This window comes from Emydura macquarii, unplaced genomic scaffold (genome assembly GCF_026122565.2).
Source record: "Emydura macquarii macquarii isolate MOO-44397 ecotype Brisbane River unplaced genomic scaffold, CSIRO-AGI_Emac_v2 contig_3122, whole genome shotgun sequence".
NCBI classification, from domain to species: Eukaryota; Metazoa; Chordata; order Testudines; family Chelidae; genus Emydura; species Emydura macquarii.
In genome coordinates this window covers 5954408-5980564 of record NW_027133259.1, presented here as the reverse complement: position 1 = coordinate 5980564, position 26157 = coordinate 5954408, and the positions used below count along the sequence as shown (strand labels likewise).

At 41.1% G+C, this 26157-nt stretch overlaps 1 protein-coding gene across 2 annotated transcripts in view; it reads left to right on the top strand.

The window, feature by feature from the left end:
- The window catches only part of PRMT8 (protein arginine methyltransferase 8), an 88928-nt gene that overhangs the window by 47782 nt on the left and 14989 nt on the right, over nt 1–26157 (top strand). For both annotated transcript variants that reach the window (XM_067531022.1, XM_067531023.1), the window contains exons 4-7: nt 7252–7315; nt 16999–17141; nt 17569–17656; nt 22916–23031. In XM_067531022.1, coding sequence (XP_067387123.1) covers nt 7252–7315; nt 16999–17141; nt 17569–17656; nt 22916–23031 — 411 coding nt within the window. The remainder of the gene's footprint in view (nt 1–7251; nt 7316–16998; nt 17142–17568; nt 17657–22915; nt 23032–26157) is intronic.

Below are 26157 nucleotides of genomic sequence, written 5' to 3'. Positions count from 1 at the left end.
CACTAAAGGGCAGTTCTACTCTGAGAAGTGATTATGTAGAAATTGCATCTTCTTATCCAACAGGTCTGCTCCCTGGGTGTATTCAAAGTTATTTCTGCTGATTTCAAAATGACGGAAATAAGTTCTTATTGCTTTTCACTCCTGTTTACCCTGCAGAGCCAAAACTAGCTCAGAAAGCGAGAGAGCTGAATTTTATTCCTTCTTCTGCATCGTCAACAAAATTGTTCACTAACTTCCAGTCAGTTGCAGCTGTGCACTGAAGACAAAGGGTTTGCCCAGACACATGTAATTGAGGGCCTAAGTGAAGGATCTGTACTATTACTGACGATGCATGAAATGCAAAGAACTCAGCTTGACTCTTAACCCCAAATTTTCAAAAGTGGCCACTGATTTTGGATGCCACAATTTTTGGGTGCCTAATCCGAGGCACCAGTTGTGTCAGGTTCGGCAGTACGGAATGGAGACAGCCAAATCAGAAGCCACTATTGCAATTGTTAGCGTTAGAACCTAGACTGAATATGCAGGACTGGCAGTTAGAAAGAACGTATCTTTTCCGATAAACTAAGCACATTTGACCAGAAACCTCAGTGACAATAAACATGGAGCCCCATGCAATGGCGTTTTTAAAGTCACTTTTCAGAACAGAACTGAACTCTATACTACCTGTGTGATAGCGAAGGGCTCCACATCACCTGGGACTTAGTGCATGTTAAAAAGCCAACGTTTTCCAAGAGTTATTACAAAGGGCTGCCTAAGGTGCCCCCGTTTTTCTCTACATATAAAATAGGAAATAACTGTGGTACCTCAGATAGCCCACGTGTGTGAATTATTGGTAAATGCTGACTTCTTAATGTCAATCCATGGTACACACTTAAGCTATCAGCCAGAAAGCCACTAACAACACTGTCTAATTGTTCTCTTATCACCTTCTCCTCTCATCCAAGTCCCAGTTCACTTGTTCTCTTGTCTAGTTCTCCTCTTGTCTATCAATTCAAGTACTTGAATGTGTTCCTTTCTCACTGCCTTCTTCCTCCATCACCTTCTAGTAGCATCTATGAGTTTCAAACAAGTGAAAGAGGGTCAGTGTGGCCATGGGAGCAGGCCACAGAGCTGAAGTAGGAGCTTACGGGGTGTCTTGTTGTAAGAACATAGAGAAGGGAGCAGGAGTGTGGCCTGTTCCTAGTTGGGGTGGGATAGTGAATAGCTATTGAACTTCTTGTTTCACCCCTGAAACCTGAGACCAGCTCCAGTACTGTAGGTCTGCATAATGTGAATAAAGAACCATCTCCTGCATCAAAACTATCTGAATTCTGTGGTGTTTTTAGCCAAACCAGGGAGCAAAGGTAATTCTGAACTGACACATTAGGACATGAAGACATATGGCTGACGTTAGTTTAACTGGGCTTTAATTAAATTAGAAGATAAACCCATGATACAGAAAGCATTATAAAGCAACAGCAAGTTACCATAACGAATGCTTTTAGCTCTTTAATCTAGCATGAGGGTATATGCTCTCTCTCTCCTTGGACCAATGACTAGAATTGTTGGTTTTCTTGGAAGAAGGTTTGAAGGCAGGTGTGTAAACTTCAGGAACCATTGATCTGTATTTCTTGGTAAGTGGGGGCAGGATGGATCACATGGGCTCCATTGTAACATCCAGGGAAGCATACAGTCTCCTGTGTTCTAGGCAAGCAAGAATGGCACTCTTTAAAAAGGAAGTGGTAAGGACACAACGAGGAGCAAAAACCTGGCAATGCAAATCAACGGTCAGTGTATCAGGGGAAGAGACAGTAAATGGAAGAAAGATTTAGGAGATCAAATTCGCATTTGAGAAGCAAATCGAAGACAGAGCTGGGAACAGACAGATGGAGTTGGAATTACAGCTGGTCAGAGAAACTTAAATGGGACCATATTCTATCGGAACTTGAAATTCTATCTAATCAAAGAGTTTTGAAAACTGGATTGATTTTTCTGGAATTTGGTTTTGGAAGAAAACTGGGGGGAGGGGAGACTTCTAACAACGTGCTCCACTTTGAATTTTTGGAAAGAAATGTTTCGATTTTTGGTTTTGAAATTCTTTTTGTTTAGACTTTTTTTTTTTAATTTTGTATTATATATTATAATATGGCACCATTTTTTAAAAGTTGAAATTGAAACAAAATGTTTTGATTGAGCCAAAACTATTTCCTCCCACCCGCCCCCGCCCCAGAATTTTACTGGGTGGAGAATTTTGAAACTTTTGATTTTTATTCCTAGCAGGAAATAAGTCAAATTTTAAAAATCTCAAAATTCTTCATGAAAAGGAACTTGTGTCCTCTGCACAGCTCCATTTAGAAAGGCTGGGGAGCAACCTCCAAACATTTAGATGTCTCTGTAACCAGTTCAAGAGGTATCAGCAATAAACACAAGAAATCAGAAATCCAATTAAAACATAAGACATAGGGAAATGTGAGTCAGGGGTGGGGGTAAGGCCAGGACTCTACCATTTCCTCACTCCTTTTGGAGTAGTCCAGCACGGGTGTTGGAAGGGAGGAGTCCTGGTGTTCTCAAGTGCACCAAGTGCAACTGTGATTGGCCCTTACACGAGCTACACAAAAAGCAGAAGTTCTATGCAATCCTTCCGCCCTGCCCCATGCAATTTCATAAGGGCCAACCACAATTCAGCCCTTAGTGGTTAAAATAAATTAATTGGACATAGTATCTCTAGTGAGGCATTTTATATGATTCCATATGACATCACCATTGGAAATTAGAGCATGGAGGATTACACATGGTTCAGTGTCAAATTTGGAGGAGATATTGCATGTGGTTTGCCAGGGGGTTTGTTCAAGTTAAAGCATTATTCAATGTTTCAATTTACGACTTGGAGGATAAAGAGAAGATTCTAATCACACTAGCAGGTGACATAAAGCTGGGACAAAATCACAAATAGTTTGAAGGGTACAGTGGTTGCACTTTAAAACTTTCCACTTGTGCCTCAGTAGTTACTCCAGATATTGAGGTAATGTTGCCTAGTTAGCTACGGGAATTGGAAAATATTTATGTCCCAGCACTATACGATATAACAACATTCATCATAAGTGTACCGGTGATGTAGATTGAAAAAATCTATCAAGACAATTCAATAAAGGCAAATGTAAAGTGGTTCATGCAGGAAGAAATAATTAAATGCACACATTTTAAATGGAGGGACATTGGCTAGGCAGCAGTTCTGCAGTTAAAGCAACTCTAGTGGAATATAAATTGAATTCTTGTCAACAATCAGATGCAACTACAAAAAAGGCACGTGTTTATCTTGGGTTGTAGCAATAAGAACAGCATAAATCAAGCAAACTTATTGTTGTGCACTGCCCAGCGATGCTTAGGGATCGATCAGGTCAGTTTTGGGCACCACATTTAAGAAAGAGAGACAAATTAGGAGACTTCAGAAGGTAAAAAATACAGTTTTCTACAGATCTGAAAGCACTTTTACAAACATGGGTAAGGAACTGAGGTATGGAGAGGTTAAGTGACATGTGTAGGGTCAAGAAGAGATAATGGCAAAGCTGGGGACAGAAGCCATGGCTCTTAACCCCTCATTTCATGTTCATTCAAAGACTTAAAATAGGATGTATGAGGAAAGCTGGAGAGAACTGAGCCCATGCGGTCTGGTGAGAATAGGATAGAGGGAAAGTTATCTATCTATAAATATGAGAGAGGGGAATTTAAAAGAAGACAAAGATCAGTAACTCCCATTAGTCCAGTGAGGAAAAAACAAGGGACATCATCAACTTGAAATGTAGTCAGTTTTTAAATAAAAGTTAAAAGTAATTTCAAATACAATACCTGCCCTTGAGTAACTCTCTCAATTTTTTTGTTTTTGTAGTTGCACGTTCCTATTTCAACAAAATATGTTTCTCTCTGCTTTTTATGAATGAAACACTCACATAAATGAAGAAGAAGCTGACTAAATGACTCATGCTACACAGGAAGCAGTGAAACCAACCGTAATCAAAAAGTGCTCTCAAATACACACACTAAACAAATTGATCTCTTTCAGTTACAGTTGTCTCAGGTGGTAATTCTAACAGTAGGTACACTTTTTCTGCCACAAATGTGAATTTTAAGTTGACTGTGTCCTTTGAAGTTGCAGCATGTGAAAATTAAGTAAAATATCTGGAAAATTATTATAACTCTCAGAATAGCTCAAAATCGGTAGAACAAGCTGCCTAGGGAGATGATAATAGATAATTAATTTAATACTGCCATAATGCTGGAGAATGGACTAGATGACCTAGTACAAGGTTCTTTCCAACCCAAAGGATTCTATTATTCCAAATATAGCATTTTGGCTAATGAGTTTACTCTCTCATTTTTACACTGTACCATTTCTTAGTGGATTATCTGTGAGTAATAATGGACATTATAATTTATTTAGATAATCAATTCAGTTGGATAATCAGCGGTTTCAGATAAATGTGCTGGGGCTGAAAGTGTCAGCAGAGTTATGAGCTTTCAAGGGAAAGGCTTCAGAGCTTCTAGAAGTGAAGAAGAAAGGCTTTCTCTTGCAGAACTTATCAACCCTACAGGAGCGAGCTGAAGAATGTATAAACTCTGCAGGGAAAAGTCTCTCTCTCATAGCACTTACAAACTTTGCAAGCTAAAGTGTTCAGGACTTCAAAAAACTTTATGGTCAATGTGACAGCCTGGTCCAGTCCCCCTCTTGATGGCCACCAACCTGTTGTAAGTGGACCCAACAGCTGGGTCCCATGTGCTTCAAAGCCTCCTGGGCCTAGGTAATCTAGTGGCTATTTTTAACTCTGGGTCTGTAGGGCACATTCTCTGGCACAGACCTCTTGTCTGAGCTCTTCCTAGGGACATGGGACTCCACAGTCCAGCTTTTCTAATACCGGAAACCAGTGCCACAGGTCTCCCACGCCCCTGCAATTTTTTACTCATGCTCCCCCAGAGTTCCACCTAGCTGTGGGGTTATGCTGGCCTCTAGCTCCACTCCTCTGGGGACACCAGGACAGGAGATCAAGGAACAAAGGCTTAGTTGCTGTATTATTAAAAAGTACTGGAGAGTCACAGCTCTTTGCAGAATAACAAAAGACCTGAGACAGGGGTTCTCAAATGTTTTTCCTGGGACCCCTCTTTGAAAATATTTCAGGCTTTGATGACCCCCCAAAAAAGTGATGATCCCCCCCCCCATACCATGCCATACACCCCCATGTCATGCCACCCTTACTTCTGCATTGCTGCTGTGGATGGCACTGCCTTCACAGCACTTGGCAAGCAGCCGTTGCTCTCCGGCCAATTAGCTCTGAAGGGCTCTGGCTGTCAGCCATGCACGGGGCAGCCACGGCATGCATGGGGGCTGACAGCTTGTGGCCTCCCCCCATAATAACCTCGCGTCCTGACCCCCAGTTAGAGAACCCCTGACCTGAGATGTATCCTGTTACCCCAGTCTGCACTCAACTCTTCTGCTCCATGATAGTTTCTCCATTATAGTCATTTAACTAGGCAACAAGCATCTCTCCTGGGCAGGGTGGCTGTCAAGAGAATACATCATAGTCACCTTACTTGGGCAAGGTTAGACATGAGTTCGGTCCCTAGTACAAAATGGATGTCCTAATCCAAAAATGAAGGTTACACTACAAAGTAGATTTCAGAGTTTGTCCCAGACACATCCCATTCTACTACTGTCTGACTTCAAAGCCCAGGGCACCGAGCTGACTAAGGGTGTAGGTGGGTCGTGATATTTTCATAAATATGGCAAGACCATCACCTGTGAACATCTGTTGGTGGAATCTGAGAACTGTAATGAATTTTGCAGGTTAGCATAGAAAGCAGCTACCAGATAAGGCACTCCACTTACATCTGCTAGACATCTCCCACCCCAAATAATACCTGTCCTACTTGGCCTCCTATATGTGATTCAGCCTCATTCCACTACGGATGGAAGTTGGTGTTATTTGTAACAACCAATTCCTGCTTCCAACCTCTCTTTGCTGAGATAGCAAAAAGCAGCCAGAAAGAAGCTTACTGGAGCAGCTGGACATCCCCTTTGCATAGCTGAACGACTGGGTGGTTTAAAGCCAGCCTCCACTCCTACAGCATAGGGACATATTGTGGGCTGCAGGGGATGTGGCCAAAGCACGATGTGCTCCACTGAGCCTAGGCAAGTGGAACCACCTGGGAGGCTGCTGAAACCTGTGCCAAGGACCTCGCTGGCTCCTGGCTGCCAGGATTGGGAAATGGGGTTGGAAAGGTGAGGGAAAGCCACTATGGAGAATAGAAAAAAAGATGGAAAGCCACTTATGCCCCACATCTCCTCAGGTGCTATTGAGGATGTTGTTTGTACATTTTTTCAGGCCAGGAAGGAATAACTGAAGGACTAGTTTAAACCTCCCTTACATTACAGAAGTAATTCTGCTGAAGTCCATGGCTCTGAGTCTCCAGTTTTATGCTGAAATACAGACATGTTAATGAGAGGAGAATCAGGCCCAATGGAGTCACATGGGTGTAAAACCCATGTGAGAGCAGAATCTGAGCATGAGTCTCCAAAGTAGATGTGGGAAGCAGCACAGCATTTGATATAGGACACAAGAGAGCCCTCGAAGAAGGTCCTGGAGACATAAGAATTCTGAAGGCTGTTTTAAAAATACATGAAATAATATATCAGTAATTTCGTATATGAACATTTCTAAATTCCCTTTCAATGGATCACATTGTTGTCAAAGTTGGTAAATCAGGGAACTGATGAATAATTGCTTTTCCAAACAGCAAGCACTGAAATGGTTTGGATGTTGACACAACTTGAACAGTTTGGAAGCATATGTTTTTCCAATTGTGTTTGGAAATTTTGCAACATGCCATTCATCCTCTTGAGATCTTTTAATGATTGGCGTTGGGGTGCAGGTTCGGTGGGGCGCAGAGGAACATAAAAGAGTTTTACAACAGGTTCTGAAATAATTGGGATAAATTAAGCTATTATGATGTGTGCTATGCAGTCTACATATGACCTCTTTCTTTCATATATGCAGATGGTTTTAGAGACAGTCTCACATATAAGACACACATTTCACAGTTTTCACACTGAGATATCACCCTCTCCATTGTGGGACTGCAACTAAAGCCTTGAGTTTTCTCCTGCCTATGGCTGCACGTTTCCTATAGATTCTGCTATGTTCAATAGGTATATTTTATATTTCTGTTCAGTATGTCTGAAGTCTTTAACACAAAGCTCTCCTTTGTCCTGTTCTTCTTTAGATTGAATGCTCCAGTATATCTGACTACTCGGAAAAAATTATCAAGGCGAACCACTTGGACAACAGTAAGACATCTAAGAATAGTTTCTGCAGAAAAATGGGGGCTGACTGGGGCCGATGCTTTCTGATTGATTTCTGTTGTGTAGCTGACATGTAATTGATGCTTTGGTACATATAGCTGATGTATTTATTTATATTTAAATATAAAACAAAAGATACCGATTTACAGCTGTAGGCACCCGGGCAATTACTGGGAATCGCAACCCACCCTGCAATAATTATCCAGAGCACAGCAGTGCCTATATGCAATAAAAGTAAATGACTCTAACTAGCTGCTAATTCCATGTAGCAAAGTAGACTCCAAATGCTTCCTTCAGTCATTCCCCCAATCCAAAGCAAATAGGTGATCTCTATAGAAGGCCTTTTCAAACTGGGGTTGGGGGCAAGCTCAAGAATCTAGGGGCCCCTCCTGAAGGGTACGTCTTCACTGCAGAGTGAGCCAGGGGTAGGCTAGCGCTGGCAGAGCATTCCCTAGTGCAAAGCCCTACCACTCTGTGCCAGAGCCATGTCGCTGCATTCACAGAGGTACTGTACTAAATGCCCGCACGCTGGGGCAGACTTTTGGCAGGACATCCTGTGGCTCTTAGCACGGCACTAAGTTGCGCTGCTGTCAACTGGGGCTGAGCTGCAGTGGCTAAGCTGCTGCTGTCAGCTTCTGGCCAGCAGGCAGGACTCTGCAGCAGAGTGCGGGGGGAGGATTTCTTACGCAGCAGGTCTATTCAAGTCCCGTGGAAGCAAGCAGAAATTTAGCAAATCAGGGTTTAAATGCCGAGGTAGTGTAGGTGACTTCCGTGCAGAAGAAGGGAAGGGGTAGAGAGCAAGGAAATATGGCTGAGGCAGAATCGTGGGCATGCAATGGAGGACTTGATTAGCCTATGTCGTCACAGCAGAACAGATGGGTTGCCTGCCTGGGCTGAGGAGAAACAGAAGCTCAAGTCCATGCTGAGCTCAAGCCTAGTGGTGTTTGCTAGCCTGGCCTTAAAGCATCCTCAAGCCTGTGTAAGAGGTTCTGTCTGGACAGCAGGGGGTTAAGGTAATCACCCACTTTAGATCTCGGGCTAACTTTCCAGTGTAGACATACCCAGAGAAAACCCTGCTGGAAGTGCACTGGCTTCTCTGCCAACCAGTCTTTTCTCAAGTAAAACTCTGCTTGACTTGAACTCTAGTTTTGCCAGAGAAAGGATTGCAAAGTTATTCTTTAAACGTTAAAAGCAGTTGCAGTGTTCTCTGCTGTGTAGTCAGCAATACCTTTCATAACTGCTCAGTCTAGACTGAGATGTAGGGAGCTCTGAGCGGTGAAACTAAACCAGACAGTCTGGGAGCTACAAAACGAGAGAAAACCACAGGATCTGTGTGTGTTGAGTAGTCTCAGTAAAGAATCCCATTTATATTCATTCTAACCGAATCCTGTTTCTTCTCTAGCATGAAAACTCAAGGTGCAAAAATTTGGATACAGATTTCAGTGTTTATGGCTGTTTAGATCGGGGGCGGTTTCAGCCTATTATAAAGATGGGGGCTATTTTAAAAATTCTAATCTAGAACTTGGTTCAGATTTCAAACACACTTGATGCTTGGGAGGTGTTCAGCTCTGTGGTTTGGGATATTGATTCAGACCTATTTCTAGTGTTATGTTCAGAAATCTGACAACGAAACAGGACTCCTACAAGCCTTCTGTGTGGGGTTCAGTGACTGGGCAAATTCCCTTTTTGCAAACAGTTCCATCTAATTTATGATTCTCCATAATGAAGAATTTTGATCTAATTGTGCTGTCATTAACATAGGTGGAAATCCAGAGTAACACCACTGATGCCAATTAGTTCACACCAGTGCAAAACTCATTGTAAATCCCTCTTTCTTTGTTTGCCAAGATGCACCATTCTCTAGAGAGTCGAAGGGCTGTAGTCTACTCTTGGTTACAACAGTGTATATCTGGAATGAAGTTAATAGAATGTCTCCAGATTTACACTGGTATAAATGAGAGCAAGCCCTGACTCCAAGGATTCTATTCTCCTCTCCTATAACTCATAGACGCTTTAAGTAAAAAAAATTTTTAAAACCCTTTAAAGTGAATTTAGAGCCGGTGAAAGGTGCTGAACTGAGAGCTCACTGTTTACCAAAAACCAGGTACTGTGTAACACAGGCAGTGGGCAGGGCAAGTTTCCCTCACACCATGCCTTGTTAAGGTGTTTTACATTGGTGACATCGTGCGGCCCAAGCTGTATATGTATAAATAGAAGATTTCAGTCTCCAGGCCTGTCATTCTGGCAGCTGTCAACAGTGCTAAAATTCACCCCAAAGGAATCATCAGGAACGTTTTGACATGTGATGAAAGTAGGGTACCTGAATGGTGATTGAATGTAGCAAGCATATTCTGGAAGGATGAAATTCACCTCTATGCTTCATTTAAATCTTAAAATAGAGTTTAAGTGGGACAGTAAGCATGTGCTGGCTTCATTGTTCCCCAAAATGATGCAGCCACATAGAAAAATCCAGGTAAATTCATATTTCAGAACATAGTTTTCCAATGCCAAGTTTTCCAAATAATTTAACACACAGTTTCAGTATCACACAGTTCAATTTAGTACTGGTCAAACAGTAATCTCCCACCCCTCTCCATCGCCCATGATTTGGGATTATTTCTGTGAGTAAAAATATTGAGTTTTGTTTCATAGTGGTCCTGTTATTTGGTATTCACAAATATTTGTACTAGTGCTAGGTGTTCAGGAAAGTTTCTGTGACTCCTAAAAGTTTCACACATTTTAGCATAAATAATGATTTGTCCAAAAATTAATATTGGAAAATTCATTCATCTCTAATCACTATATTTTTATTCTCCTATTTCAAATGTTTCTATCAGGGAACAGACACAGTACCATGTGACTCTGGTAACTGATCACAAAATGTGAAGGGTGTCTTGTAGCAAAGGGAATAGTTTGCAAACAACTCATAGTTTGAAAAATTATTTGTCCAAACTATTTGAAAGAAAACTTACAAATAATGAATACATCTGTAGAAAGTCAGGACTCGTTTCTGAATGATTTGCTAACTACAAAGGCAGCTAATTATTTGTAACAAATAATGCAACCAGATCTAGATCAACCTTTAGCATTACTGAAAGTAAAATATGTGCTCTCATTTACACCAATATTGTCATGGTGAAATTCCATTGACTTTAATAAATTACTCCTGGTTTTCACCCATGAAAGGGAGAGGAGAATCAGAGCATACTTGTGTCCTTCCACAGAACTATGGATACCTGCTACTATGATAAAAGAATAAACAGATCAAGGCTGGTTTTGCTGTAAAGTTAGCCTTATTCAAACCAAACGGGTTACTTAATCCACATGGTGCTGTGAATTCAATTAGCTTCAGTGATTCATCTCATCCCCTCTATTTCCATTTTTGGTTAAAAAAGAAAGCAAGAGAGGGAGTATTTAGAGAGGAGTACACCTTTGAATTAGGAGTACCAGTGGGAAAGAACGTGTAGGTTGTTCCAATCGGTTTGATATAAACTCATAATACTTTGAGGCAGGTTATATTAAATTGAAAGCTTAGGTGGGATGTAACTTAAATGAAGGCAAATGGAATACACTCCTAGTATGTATTTCTGCATAATCAAATCCCTTTTGAAACATTTTTAACGTGAGTCAAGAGTCGTTTGATTCTTTTTCAAACAAGAGTTCCCTGATTATTTCACAAGATTTGGATTTCAGCCTGTGCTCATGGGAAAAAATGACAGAGCACTTGCTACCAGAATAAATGAGTATAAATTGCAAATAATGGGCCACATTCAGAGGTGATGTGAGTGCTGCTTCCAGGAAAGTCTGTGAGCCAAATGCATGAGGGATCATGCATATATGATCATCCAGGGAATATACAAGTATGCCCTTAACTAGATATGATCCATGTACATTCCTTGTGTTGAAACTCAAATAACTGAACTGTAATACCTTGTATCAGCAATACATGATCCTTGCACTTTTGCTACTGTGGGGTATCACTTATATGGTACAGAGAAAGGTGAGAAAACATACTACAAGTGGTAAAGCCGTGTCACTTGCACTGATTCAAGGGGTGTGCAAAATGGGTGCAACAAACTCTATAAAGGTAGAATAAGTGAGTGTGTCTGTGTTACAGGAGGGTTGCAACAGGAAAACAACTAGGAAGAGAATGTAAGATAAAGTAGGGTTATGCTTTATTTTAAACACTCTTGTTAATTGCTTTCCTTGCTACAACCCTCTCTTCTTCCCCTCCCAGTGTAAGGGGAAGAAGAATCAAGCTCTGTTTATAAATGTTGGCCTTCATTTTGAGCTCTTTGGTTGTCCACCAATGTAAATTAATGGACTTCGCTGATACTACTCTTTATTCAAACTGGTGTGGAGACACAGGGTCTGGGTCTTTGTTCAGATGGACCTACCTCATCCCCAGAATGGAATTTCCTCCCGCTTCACAGAGTTTTACTACAGGAGGGGATAGTCGGGCCTATTATTATAATTCTTTGTTGATCCAGATGATGTGATTTTTTTTCCTCTTTCAGTGACTGGTACATAGCATTGCCAGCAATTTAACAAGCTTCTCTGTGTGTCCCCTCTGCAGTCTGCAAGTTAAGTCTTCAGCCATTCTGAAATTAATAACCTTCTCAGCTCCTTGAAACTAATGTGGTGCTGACAAAACACCTGACAGGAATGGTTTTCAAAACAGCCACTGTAGATAGCTGGGGAAAGGCAGGCAAGTCCAAACCTGCTAGCAGAGTCGGAGTGAGGTGCCAGTGTGTTATGTCAAGAAGCAGATGATTTTGGAAAGGAAGGCAGGTGTTTGTGTAGACTTTTATGTTTGTGTTCCATGGGAGATAAAATTACCTCTCTCTGCTGAGTGAGCTGTCCAGGATATTTAAAGAAAATGGACTTGATTCTTCTCAGTTTGAAGATGGAATAATACTTGGAAAGTTACTGCAGTCCCACCAATGCACACGTGGGGTTGATCCACTGAAGCCAATGGAGCTGTACCACTGCAAAGCTGATCTGAGATCACAGTCAGGCTCTGTGTCTGTAACAGATGGAGGTATGGCTCTATATGGTCATTTAAGCTTAAGGATGCATGTCCTCAGTCCCTCTTTCCTCCTCCTTAACAATTACCTCTGTTGGTACCAGAGGCACCATGGACCAACTGACTTGGCCTACTTTCAAGAGAGAGATTTTTAATAGATTTAAGGCTATGCACTATGGATTGTTGCCTTAACAATTCAATCATTTAACTGGAGTGATGCTAACAACTACCCAGTGGATGCTGGGAACTTGTCTGAACTTTGTTTTGAGTTTTGAATTTGTCCAAGTTTCCTTGATTTCAACCTAAGAGCTATTGGAAAATTCTGAAAGGATGGCTATGAACAAGTTAGTCATTCTCCAAGGATGGAGAATTTAAAAAACCCAAGATGAATGAAGAAAGAGCTCGGCTTGTCTTTGCTCTGTGTGTGTGTGTCTGTTCTTTTCTTGGCTTTTTCTTATTTTCCACTCCAACTTATGGGTGTCAAGCCTACTGAACCTTAAAACTGAAATCCTGGCTCCATTGAAGTCCATGGCAAACCTCCAGTTCATTTCAATGGGGTCAGGATATCAACCCAGATTTTACCATCAGACCCTAACAGGTCCAGGTTTTCATTTTGCCTGCTCCATTTCCTGGGAAGGAAAACTTTGTCTGCTAAAGGAACTGCAGCTCTAATCCAGTCTTTCTAACCTGACCACAAATGGACCAGTCAAATTTTGAAGTTGTTTTCTTTCTGCTGGGTTTTAAATGGATCAGTTTCTTAAAAATCGTGATAGATTTTGTTAATCAACTTTTTATACAAAACAAAATGATTATGAACGTTTTTCATTTACTGAAAAATAGGTTCTCAGTAAACAAAATATTCTGATGTTCCTTTCAATAATGTTTGATAATATTTTCAATACAATTTGCAATTGAAATGACATGAAAAATATTGCAAAAAGCAAAAATAATTAAAAAAGATAACAGGCTGTGATTTTAAAAAAAAAGTAATTTGGAGATGAAAAAAAAATGTGCTTGAAAATTTTTGACCAATTCTAATTAATTCTAATTCAAATTCAAGAAAACAAAGTTCTTTGTACTGGGGCCTTCCATTTTATTAATGGAACTCAACAACTCACTTTTCTGCCTTCGGAGAGTCCAGCCAGGGAGGGGACATGGTGAAAAAGATGAACTGTTAATCAGAGACATATATGAATAAATCTTCTTCCTTGATACTTTACTCCCCTCCTCAACTTACCAGGAAAGCAAGAACCAAGCATGGATATAAGGATAGACAAAGAGAAACAATGCATGCTAGGAAAAGAATTGAAGCTACAAAATGTACCTATGTCAGGGATGGCTGCACAGATTGAAGTTGTAACTGAAAGCAATGTTATTCCAGAAACACGGGTTGAATGACAGAAAAATCAGATATGTTGTCTCAGTACAAGAGTCATTAGGATGTCCCAGCTCATTTGTGGAATCATTTTTTCCCTGTGAATTGTACTACTCAACCCCTTGCCCATACAATGGTTGTTCACCATAGTGTGGACAAGGCCAGAATGAAGAGGGGTTTCCAGTCTGTGTTTTAAAATAAAATCACACTCCAATGACTGAAACCTAGGTGGATTTTTATCATTTCTTTTGTTGGTATCAGAAATCATGAATAGGTTCTTTCTGGAAGTTGCGAGATATAAGAAAGAATGTGTGTACAAAAAACAGAAGATCCTTCTCTTCCCTGACCTCATTTCTGCAGATTAGCATAAAGAACAGAATTTAGAGATATCACACAAAGATGTCATTAATGAAGTGGAAACATCTCAATTAATTCTGGCTAAACTTTAAGTAATCTTCAATACAAGAGTCTTTCCCCTTATATCTCCTAGAACTTGAAATCTGAAAACCATCTGCTAGAGAAGGTAAAGGAAGAAAATTGAGGTCAGGATGGAGAAAGTGGGTCCAAAGAAGAGGGATAACAACCCCTTCTGGAAAAGTATACACCATTGATAAAGAAATCAGATTTACTGTGATCTGAAGAATTTCAAGTTCTAAAATTGCTGTTAAATGTCAGCCATCGTCTTGTACTTAAGACTGAACATTATACTCCTTACTCTTTGTTCTATGCACAGCACCTAGAAAGACAGATGTTTGTGAAAATAGTTCAAAATTACATGACCCCAGGATAAAACAGACTAAGGTTCATTTGATTTTGTTGTATGGTTTCTGAGCCAGGCAACACACTGTGATAGTTGTATCTGCATTTGAAAAGCATGATACCTGGCACAAGCTTGTAAGAAAGAGCATGAGCGTGCATGACATAGCAACACTACTGCCTCCTACTGTGCAAAAGTGGAATAGCAGCGAAAATAATGACACATTTCTAGTGCTGCTTTCGATTATGCTGCATGTAGTGTTATGGCATTAGTAAGGAGACAGAAAGTTAGTAAGGGAAAACTTACTGTATAGATCAGATCATCAGCTGATGTAAATAGGCCTTATAGTTGCTAATACAAATAGAAATATTTTCATGAAATTAAAACATTTTTTCAATAAAAATACTTTAATTGAAATTTAAACATCTGCCTGCAACATTATAAACCCAAATGCAACAGATTGTGCTGTGTATGAGAACCAGGAAGTGACACTAACAAAGGCTAAATTTCACTGTTCAAGGGTGGGTGACGAGCAAAGAAATTAAAAGCAACATAAAAGACAACAGTAAATTAGACTTGTCTCAGAAATATTTTTCAGTTTAATCCTTAGAATCCTGGGGCTGAGGATCCCTGAGCATGAAAAGTGAGGAAACATCAAGTTGCAGAGGCGTAATATTAAATGGCTTGAATTTCCTAACATTCTTATACTAGATGAGTTGCCCCATAATCCCTAGCACATTGCTGCATGGAATCCAAAAGGGTTCTCAAACTATTGAACTAACACATTTGGGGTGTCTGTCTAAAATCCTGAGTTTAGTGTAGCAGTCGCTATACCAGGAATGGGACTGTTTGCCCACTTCTGCTGCTTTGTGGAGGTGGAGGTTTGAACCATTTCTTGCTTACTAGCTTGAAGACCTTGGTGAACTTGGGAGTGGGGGTGAGGGAGGTGCCAGCACTTTCAAAGATGGAAGATAGGGGTGGTAGACATCTTGTGCTTCCAGAAAGCATTATGACAGAGCTGGGAAGGGGTCTGGAAGAAGGTAGCTAGGGACAGATTGAGGTTGGGGCAAGTTTTGTGAGAGAGAGGTCAGGGTAGTGGCTGTGGGTCTAGGACTGTGTAAACTGTAACATGCCCAATGCAGATTTCATTTACATGCACCAATGAAAATCAGGAGCAACTCCATTAGCATCAGTGAAGATAAGCAAATGCAAAACCAGTGTGAGATCAGATTCAGCTCCTAGCTCCATGAATGTTGATGGACTTGGACTGATGGGTTAGAGAACAGCCCTAGAACCCAAACACCGCCTGAGGCTGGGTGTATTCAGGGTTTTAGATGAATTCTTTACAATCCCAGTATTGAAGATTTAGATGTAGGCCAGCTTCCAAAGGTTGATACTCTAAGATGTTGCAAGTCACAGGTAAGGAATGTTTTTTCAGTACATGTTTTTTACCTTGCCAACATCCCGTGGTATGGCTACTAAGGTCATGTATCTGTACTGTACACCAGTGGTGTGTAGGGTAGGTGCAGCTACCCGCCACAGTGAAAAGCAGGCTGTATCCACACTGTGGTGTGTATCTCCCTACGGCGAGGAAAAGCTCCAGCAGTGGGGAGGGAGCTGGCCGCTACACTCCTAAAAATAGGGGCAGGCACTGCTCGGGCATGTGGAAAGCCGTGTCGGATGTATGCACTAAGGGGCTGGCATGTCTTTACTCTACTTGCCTAAGAAGTGCCTCACCTGACAGGGTTGCCAACTTTCTAATTTCTGAAAACCGGAGACTACAGCAGGTGCACGAGAACCTCTCCCTGAAAACCTGCTCCGCCTCTTCCCCCGAGGCCCCGCCCCCGCTCACTCCTCTCCTCCCTCCATCGGTCGCCCGCTGCTCTCCCTCCCCCTGCAGCTGGGATCCCTCTGCTCCGGGGCTGGGCTGGGAGCTGCAGCACCTGATGCGGAGCCTGCCCGCCCACCCTTGAGATGCAGGTAGGAGGCAGCTCTGGCTGAGCAGGAGCTGGCACCGGTTGATGATCCAGTGCCTCCCCCCCACACCCTCACGCCCACAGCAACCGGACTTTTGGTGTCTGGTCAGTACATCTGACTGGACACTGTACAGGTCCCCTCTCGACCGGACTCTCCGGTCAAAAACGAGACACCTTGCAACCCTACCTCACCATCTGCATTGGTAATTATATCTACGCTGGGGGCGGGGCATGTAGTGCATGTACTCTTCATGCTGCCAAAAGGCGTGCGCAGCACAGACATATCCGAAGGATTCTCTGTTTATTATATACTGCGCGGGCCTGATCCACTTCTCCCTTACACGGGTGTTATACTAGTGTAACTTCATGAACTTGAGTGGAGTCACTCCCGATCTAGGCTGCTGTGAGAGGAGAATCTGGCCCATCCATTTAAATCAAAATGAAAAGCAGGGGTAGAATATCTTTCACCAGTGAGGTACTTCTAGTCAGGCATTTTATTATGTGAAACCTATTTCTTTTGGATTCTTTTTCCAGTAATCACAATATTTAAAGGTAAAGTGGAAGAAGTTGAACTGCCGGTGGATAAAGTAGACATCATCATCAGTGAATGGATGGGTTACTGTCTTTTCTATGAGTCAATGCTAAACACAGTCATCTTTGCACGAGACAAGTGGCTGGTAGGTACTCTGCATGTTATACTCCTTGCTGGAGGTCTGGCCATTTATTCTCCAATTACAAGCCCTCCCCTCCTACTACCACCAGCACCAAAACACAAAAACCAGTTACGTTTCCAAGTGCCCTCTCTTAGACTTTAACAGAAAGATTAGCATGGAGAGCTATGCAAACCGGGAGACCTTGCATTTTAAAAGTAAGCTTTGCTTTTGACCGACAGCTGGTACAATTCTGATAGCCACTGTGTATCTAACATCATTGCCACAAGGCGCAAGAATCCCTGCGATAGTAAAGCTGATGCGACAATCTGAAAGAGAACAAAAAAGGCATGCTGGGTGGTGCTTGTCTGGTTTTTGTATGTGCAGTTCAAAATGTGATGTCTTTGTCAGGTGAATAGATTACGAGATCCATTTCCCCACAATTCATCAACAGAAACCTGGAGGGCTTATGTTTCCAGACCGGGCTGCTTTGTACATGGTAGCAATTGAAGACAGACAGTACAAGGACTTCAAAATTCACTGTAAGTACATGTCTAACACATTCCTCCTGTGTGATCAGCTCCGTGGAAATATTTTGATTTCCCCGTTCAAATAACAAACCAAATGCTATCGAGTAGCCTTATGGACTGTTCATAATAGATACATCAGGCATGATTCTCCTCTCACTTATCTTAATTATCACCAGTGTGACTTCAGTGGTGAGGGGAGAATCTGGCCTATTCATTATAAAACAAAATGGTTAGACAAGACAACCCTTAGGTGGTTTTCTTGCATTTCGTTTGTTATTTGCAAACTGCCTGAAATAATGAGAAAATGCACTGCCATTTTAAGAATTACTTTTAATTTTAATACACTTGAATCTTCCGATATGTAAATCAATATAGCTCTGTTGACTATTACACCAAATGATCATACGGCCAAAAATTAAAGCTATTGCTTGCTAGGTGTTTTAACAGTCTCAGCGGCTGTGAAAATACATACTGCCCTTGCTGATATTAGCATTTTGCATAGGCACATCTTTATTCTAGTCTGATTGAAACTGACATAGATCAAGAGAAACTCCATTGAAATCAATGGAGTGACACCAGTGTAAACCAGGTGTGAGATCAGAATCAGGCCAATTGAACTAAATGGAATTGCTCTTGAATTAGACTTGTGTCAGTGAGATGAAAAGCAAGCTCCTTGTGTTGATATAGCACTCCCCTGATTTCATTGTCACATTCCATCAAGCCCATGGATCTCATGGCTTGAATTTCAATCTATTTTTTGGGAGGGGTGGGGATGGCGGGGAGTCATCCTTCCTCCTGAATTTGTTTTACATCAATTGCTTAGTTGCACCTGCTGAGAACAACAATCCTGCCACACTGCTGCAAGCTCCCCTCTGGCAAAGTCTTGCTACAAGAGAAGCTGCTGAGAAATTTAAGGGAGTGGGTGCAATACAATATGCAGATGAACACAAGGAAAAAATCATTAATATGGAAAACTATATTAAGGGGGGGGGGAAACATGAACAGAACATTGTGGTTTGAAAAAAAAAGATAAAAAATGTCTGATTGTTGTCCCCTGCCTCCCAAATTGTAACTCTTCCCTAAATATGAACTTCCTGGATTTTAGCGTTTTGGGTTTTTTTTTAAAAAAACTTCGTTGTGCCATCTAGGACAATTATCATAAAAAGCTACACTTGTGACTGCCTAGAGGTATGCAGTGTTTTGCTAGCCCAGTGGTAGCACTCGGATGAAATTTATATTATTCCCTGTTCTTAACTAGTAAGTACAGCTGTAACATTAACAGTTTGCAAAGGAAATCGTAAAGGTTTTAAGTGGCAACCATTGATAGCTTATTAGTAGAGTTGGTAAAAACAAATGATATTTCACAACATTTTTGAAAAATGAAATTTTTATTTGTTCAAAATTTTCTGTGAATTTTCTCTTTATGAAAAAATTTCTAAACATAATTTTTCATTTCATTTTGATGGGGAATACTGTAATTTTACTTTTTCCAGAAGAGAAAAAAAGAGGGTGGAGAATTAAGAAGGCAAGAATGAGTTGACTTTTCCCCCACCAAAACAGAAGTTTTCAATGTTTAAAAAAAAAATTTATGAACTTTTTTCACAATTTTTTTTTTTACTAAAATTCACGTTTTTCACAAAAACTTTTGTTTTGGCTTCAAAGGCTTTTTCTGTCAAAAAAGAAGTTTAACTGGAAAATTTTCAACTATATCTACTTATTAAGACTATGTGGTATGCAGGAGCTTGGAAAAGAACTAGTGGGTTCAATCACCCCGCAGATGCACACACACAACCACCCCTTATCCCTCATCGGCATCATCCCAGTCTTACAACTTGACTGGAAAAAAAAAAAAAAAAAAAAGGGGGGGGGGGGTGTCTTGATCTTCTTCTGTCTGAAGTCCTGGCTGAGGGTGCCTTGTTTTTCCATGGAAGGATGCATTCCACTGAGCACCATGGGAGTCATTAGCACCATGTGAGGGGAAAACTGAATTCAGGACTGGGCCTATTACAAGGATCATCTATAACATTCAAAGCAGATTGTCATCCCCTCCATCTCCAAAGCAAGGAATGTTTTCAGATTTTTGTTGTTGCAGAAGACAGATTACCATAAAATCATAGTTATAAAATGTTGTATGAAGCACAGTTCATGTAAAATAACAAAACTTGCTTCCTGTCATCCCAAAAAGGACTCTCCCACTTTTTTGCCTTCTTTTTCATTCCTGTTTTCTGCTTTCCCTTCTATATCTTGATGTCTTTTCTTCAGACATGTTCAGTATCCTGGTTTCCCCCTGATTTATTTGTCTGTAATTTTTTTCATCCTTTTTAAATGAGTCGGGTTCTTTTTCTTCTCCCTCCCAAAAAGTCTATTTTTCTCCAAGACATTTTTCTTTTCTGATGTGACGTTTCTTCCCTATTTATATTATCAGTATTCTCCCTCTTTGTCTTCTTTTCTCTTTTCTTTCCCAGTCTCTTCTCCCATCATGTTATTATCACTCCTCTAGATTTCTAACTCCTTCCTAGTATCACACCTCACTTTTATTCTGCCCCATCACCTTGTTCCTCTTGGGATGGGAGCCAGAGTTTTGCTCACACTCCAAATGCAGTGATGGGTGTTTCAGAAGGTGCCCAGAAATCATGCCCCAAAAATCATGAAATTGTTTAAAAAATAATTATTTGGTGGGGAAGCAGGAGGTATTTGCCTTCTGATCTGTGAGCTTTAGGGTTTATATTTTCCAGCTTTTATAGCCCTTATGGTTGCAGGAAACTTGGCACCTTTTTAAAAATGAAATCTGAGATTCTCCTGTAATAGCATGACTAAAGAAGCTGGGGCTTTCAGAAAACACACCAATATTGGGTGACTAAAAATAGAAATCACAAGAGAGTCGAAAAAGCAGGGGAGGAGGGGGGGCAGATTTGTAGGAGTCACTCCTCCCCCTCAAAAGTGGGTAAGTTAACAGCCTAGTCAAAGGATACCATTACCTAAGAATCACAGAATCGTAAGACTGGAAGGGACCCCAAGAGAGGTCATCTAGTCCAGCCCCCTGCGCTCATGGCAGGACTAAGTATTATCTAGACCATCCCTGACAGGTGTTTGTCTAACTTGCTCTTAAAAATCTCCAGTGATGGAGATTGCACAACCTCCCTAGGCAATTTATTCTGGTGCTTCACTAACTTGACAGTTAGGAACTTTTTCCTAATGTCCAACCTAAACCGCCCTTGCTTCAGATTAAGCCCATTGCTTCTTGTCCTGTCCTCAGAGGTTAAAGAGAACAGTTTTTCTGCCTTCTTCTTGTAACAACTTTTTGTGTTCTTGAAAACTGTCATCATGTCTCCCCTCCGTCTTCTCTTCTCCAGACTAAACAAACCCAGTTTTTTCAATCTTCCCTCATAGGTCATGTTTTCTAGACCTTTAATTATTTTTGTTGTTCTTCTCTGAACTTTGTCTGGACTTCTCTGAAATGTGGCACTCAGAACTGGACAAAATACTCCAGTTGAGGCCTAATCAGCATGGAGTAAAGCGAAAGAATTACTTCTTGTGTCTTGCTTACCACACTCCTGCTATTACATCGCAGAATGATATTTGCTTTTTTTTGCAACCCTGTTACACTGTTGACTCATATTTAGTTTGTGATCCACTAGGACCCGCAGATATCTTTCTGCAGTACTCCTTCCTAGGGAGTCATTTCCCATTTTGTATGTGTGCAACTGATTGTTCCTTCCCAAGTGGAGTACTTTGCATTTGTCCTTATTGAATTTCATCCTATTTACTTTAAACCATTTTCCCAGTTTGTCCAGATCATTTTGAATTTTAGTCCTATCCTCCAAAGCACTTGCAACCCCACCCAGCCTGGTATTGCCCGCACACTTTATAAATGTATTCTCTGTGTCATTATCTAAATCATTGATGAGGATGTTGAACAGAACTGGACCCAGAACTGATCTCTGCAGGACCCCGCTTAATATGCCCTTCCAGCTTGACTGTGAACCACTGATAAGTACTCGCTGGGAACAATTTTCCAACCAGTTATACACTCCTCTTATAGTAGGTCCAACTAGGTTGTATTTCCCTAGTTTGTTATGAGAAGGTCATACGAGACAGTATCAAAAGCCTTACTAAAGTCAAGATATACCACATGCACTGCTTCCTCCCATCCACAAGGCTTGTTACCCTGTCAAAGAAAGCGATCAGGTTGAATACATCTTTGCCGAACGTGTTGCAATTTGGAATCATACTTACTGATCTTTTACTATTGCTGCCAATTCTGACCCTGCTGGGAATTCCAAGAACTCAACTGCTGTGTTCGGAGAGGAGAAGTTTTTGCAAATCTGCTCCCTACCACGGTTTGACAATTTGCCTTGCTTGTTCTCATGCATAATAATATTTTAAATGCTCAGAGTACCTTTCCAGCTATTCTTTTGCTCAGCATATATCGCAGCCCACATGACTTTTGTAACTTTCAAGATTAGACTTTTAATGGGGCACTGTGGTTTAATGGAATTTGACTCATCTAGTTCAGGAGAGTGTAATATGATTTTGATTTAAAAAAACAAATCTAAAAAAGTAACATTTCTTTGTATTTTTTCACAAAGAAATGTCAACCATAAGAGCAGAGCCAGTGTACTTTCCCCCTAGGGGATCATTTGTTCAAAGAAAGAAACACAGCTAGATAAAAGGCACTTACTGATAGTCATCAGAACATTTCAAATACCCAACCAGCTTAGCTAAGCTTGTAAGCCTTTTAGAAGGCATTCTCTCATGATGTACTTGCAAATTAAGGCCTGGATCCTCCAAACACTGAAAGAGAAGCATAACTTTACTCTCATGACATGATGGGGCTACTCATGTTTTTGCAGGATCAAGGCCTATGAGATTAAATGTTATCTAAAAGTCAGAACAAGGGACAAGTATCCAGGACTCCTGAGTTCTATTCCCAGCAAACTGGCTGACTTGCTGTGTGGTTTTGGACAACTCATTTAAATGCCTAAGTCTGCAAAAGGGTCCGCTGATCTCGGGTGTTGCAGAAACTGGGGAACCCAAAACAAGAGGCCACTTTTGACATTGTGGGCCTTGATCGTCCTGTGCCTTAGTTACCTGATCTGTAAATTGCAGATAACATTTACTCATTTAACAGGGGTGCTGTGAAAATTAACTAATTGTTTGTGAAATGCTTTGAGATTCTGGAACAGAAGCAGCTACACAAAGTGCAAAAGATTGATTTAGTTATTTATTTGTATTACTTCTCACCTTTGACACATCCATTTGCATTGACAGGGTGGGAGAATGTGTATGGCTTCGACATGACCTGTATTAGAGATGTTGCCATGAAGGAGCCCCTGGTGGACATAGTAGATCCAAAGCAAGTGGTGACCAATGCCTGTTTAATAAAGGTTTGGTAATTCCAAATGTACTTAAATGTGAACGCTTACATTTACTGTGGCATTCTTTGGATGCATTATTTTTTCTTTAACGCTATTTTTTGGGGCTGCTAACAACCCTCAAATACCATCAGTATAGAATGTGATAAAATTAAGAAGAAAATGATCTTAGTTTTCATAATATCCGATATAAGCATGTTGCACTTGTTGTGTGTCATCAGCTCAGCTAAACATGAATACTAATACCTTGGTCACATATGGTACTGCCCAAACTGGGAGATGTTACCTGAGAGTGGAATTTTGTGCTCATCTGGCTGCTGCTATAAATGGATCTCCAAACATACCTTCACACTCTCACGATTTAAAAATAAGTCTTTTTTGAGTAATCAGTGCAAATACTGGATAAATGGAAACACTCTACATATTTAGATATGCATTTTAATTGTTCTTCCTCCCTGCAAACAGATATTGCAAATTTGAGATGGAAAGCTACTGGGGAGAGGTGTTAAATGGATTGTAGTTACAGTGAAAAGACTAAGGCACCAGATGATATTAACTCTGCTGGAGTAACTCCAGTTTTACCCCAATGTCTGAGATCCACATTTGGTCTCAAATTGTCAACATAATTTCTGTAGCCAAATTCTTGCCCGTTTTCATGCTGGAACCCCCGAGCACTCTTTTCCCATCTAGCTGCGACCCAGCTCCTATTTAGTAATATGTGAAGGGTAGAATGGTCATAACCCACTGATGACTGTTCACAACCAAAGGTTGAGAATCCATGGCCTAGAAGAACGCATGATAGTTCATAGATTCTAAGGCCAGAAGGGACTTCTATGATCATATAGTCTAACCTCCTGTATAACACATGGCATAGAAGTTCCCCAAGTCCCCTTTTTTAGGGCTAACTTTTATAGACCTTAGTCCCATGAATACTCTCATTGCGTTCAATAAGGTCACTTGCAGGAATAAATTCAACTTGCATGAGTAATGTTTTGTATGAGCCAATTTCACTTTCCCTATTGTTATCTAGTATCTGTATCACTGGCTGGCAAGAGGCAAAGTATTGTGCGTTTCTATAGACAATGAGCAAACCGATTCCTTCAGTCTGAATAATCTTTCAGATGATGAAAACAGGAAAGAACAAAAGTAAAAGCTCTCTGTGAGTGCCCAGCGTGTGTGTTTGCTTGCTGTACCTGCACTCAGTTGAACACAAGATTGCTGACTGTCATTGTAGGGAGCACAGGCCTCAGTGATTTAAAATGACAGCACACTGGGAACAAAGAGTTAGCTAAATAGATTGCACACAAGTAAGATAGTTAAGATAGAATATAACTCTAAAATGAACTTTACGTGAAATAAACAAATGATGGATGGATAGTGCAAGAACAGATGGTGGAATAGCTTGATTTCCCTGGTACCATATAACATGAGAGCTGCATGTTTGTTGGCATATATCTAAAACCTTTTAAAAAAATCTCATTGAAATCAACAGTGTGTAGAAAGACAGATTGAGTGGCTGGTCTTAAATTTGCTCCTATTCAAGTTTGCGCTATGCAAGCTAGTATTGGAGAGGGGGCAAGTAAAAAGTAGCAACAAACTCACTGTCCTAGGGTTTTTCATTCCAATGTTAGTTCAAAGTTTTTACACTCAAGTTAATTCCTCTCCAGTTAGCATTGCTCAAGAGAGAGTAGTCACACTGAAAAACAACACATCAGCTGCCCAGAGTGTTTGGATTAGCAGCACAAAGTAGGTGAGTCCCCACTGCGTTACTAACTCAGTTTCAGCAACACTTAAGCTTCAACCCACATCCCCAGACAGGCCAGCTAGTTTTAGTTGAAAGCACCAGTTCATTTGAGCTAGAGATGTGCGTGCGCACAGGAGTTGAGCTGTGGGCAACACTTCAATTATACATTGCGCTAATACTGCAGTGAAGACAAGCCCTTAGAAGAAAAGCAGATACCCTCTCTGTGAGCTTTTCTGGAGTGGGCTTAAATTTAACTGCTTACTTTCAAAACATAAGATGCTGCACACTCTGCACCTACTTCATATTTCAAATGCTTCTTCCTTATGTAACACCTTTCTCTGAGGGACTCCACCCACTTGTAACTGTTATGAGGCCCTTGTGTTCTGGCATTCAGCAAGGTTTACTGAAACTTTGTGTTGATAAATCCAGTAGCAGTTTTTAGAATGAATGGTGCCTCCACTTGGAGAAACTGTATCCGTAACCCGAGGACAAGCTCTAGTCACGCAAGGAAATTTTACAGCATAACCCACTTATTAGGAGCCATGCTTGACTATCTAAGGGCCTGATTCTTCCACGCTGACATTGAACAGTGCCTTATTCTATAATAGCCCCATTGGAATCAGTGGAACTAATAGCAGAGTTAGGTACTGTTCAATGTGAGTAAAGGTCAGAGAATCTCACTCTAAACTCATAACTGCTCAGTGAAAACACAGGTGTCAGGGTGGGAAGCCCACCCTGTGTGGCTTTATATAGGGGTATGTTTAGCGAACTCTTTGTTTCCTGTGTGCTGTGATTTTAAATTCAAAAAATCCAAAAAACCCTAAAGATAAGAAACCGTAGGAAAAGGCTGGCTAAGCAAATATAGCACAAGTAGAGTGGGAACATGTTTCTCCACATACTGACTATGTTACAGCAAAAAAAAAAAAAAAAAAGGGTTTGGGAGCCCCCAGTAGTTTTGAGGCCCATCTCCCGTCTACTCAGAAAGGTTGTCATGACCCCTCATGTCATGTCCTTAGTGGAGAACCCATAATCTACAAAAAGAACCTTTTCAGCAGGTCTGCCTCATGCAGGGGCTAACGCCTCATACACATGCTGGGGTGCCCAACAGTGAGAATATCCAGTGGTAATGTTTTTTCAAGTATCTCATGATCTGTGGAGTGTCCGTTTTTGGGGTGTCTAAAAGGGGAGGTCTGATTTTCAGAGGGTAGGTGCACGATACTTTCTGCATGGAGCCACGCATCTGGGAAGCAATGAGCGGGAAGGAAGCACAATGCCTCTCAACTCCTGGGGAGTTTGACCACATGTCAAATGCGCTTCTGCCCATGTCCCCACCCTGCAAGAGTGGAATAATGTTGCCCCAAGGAGTCTGTGGGAGGGACTGAGCCATTCCCCTT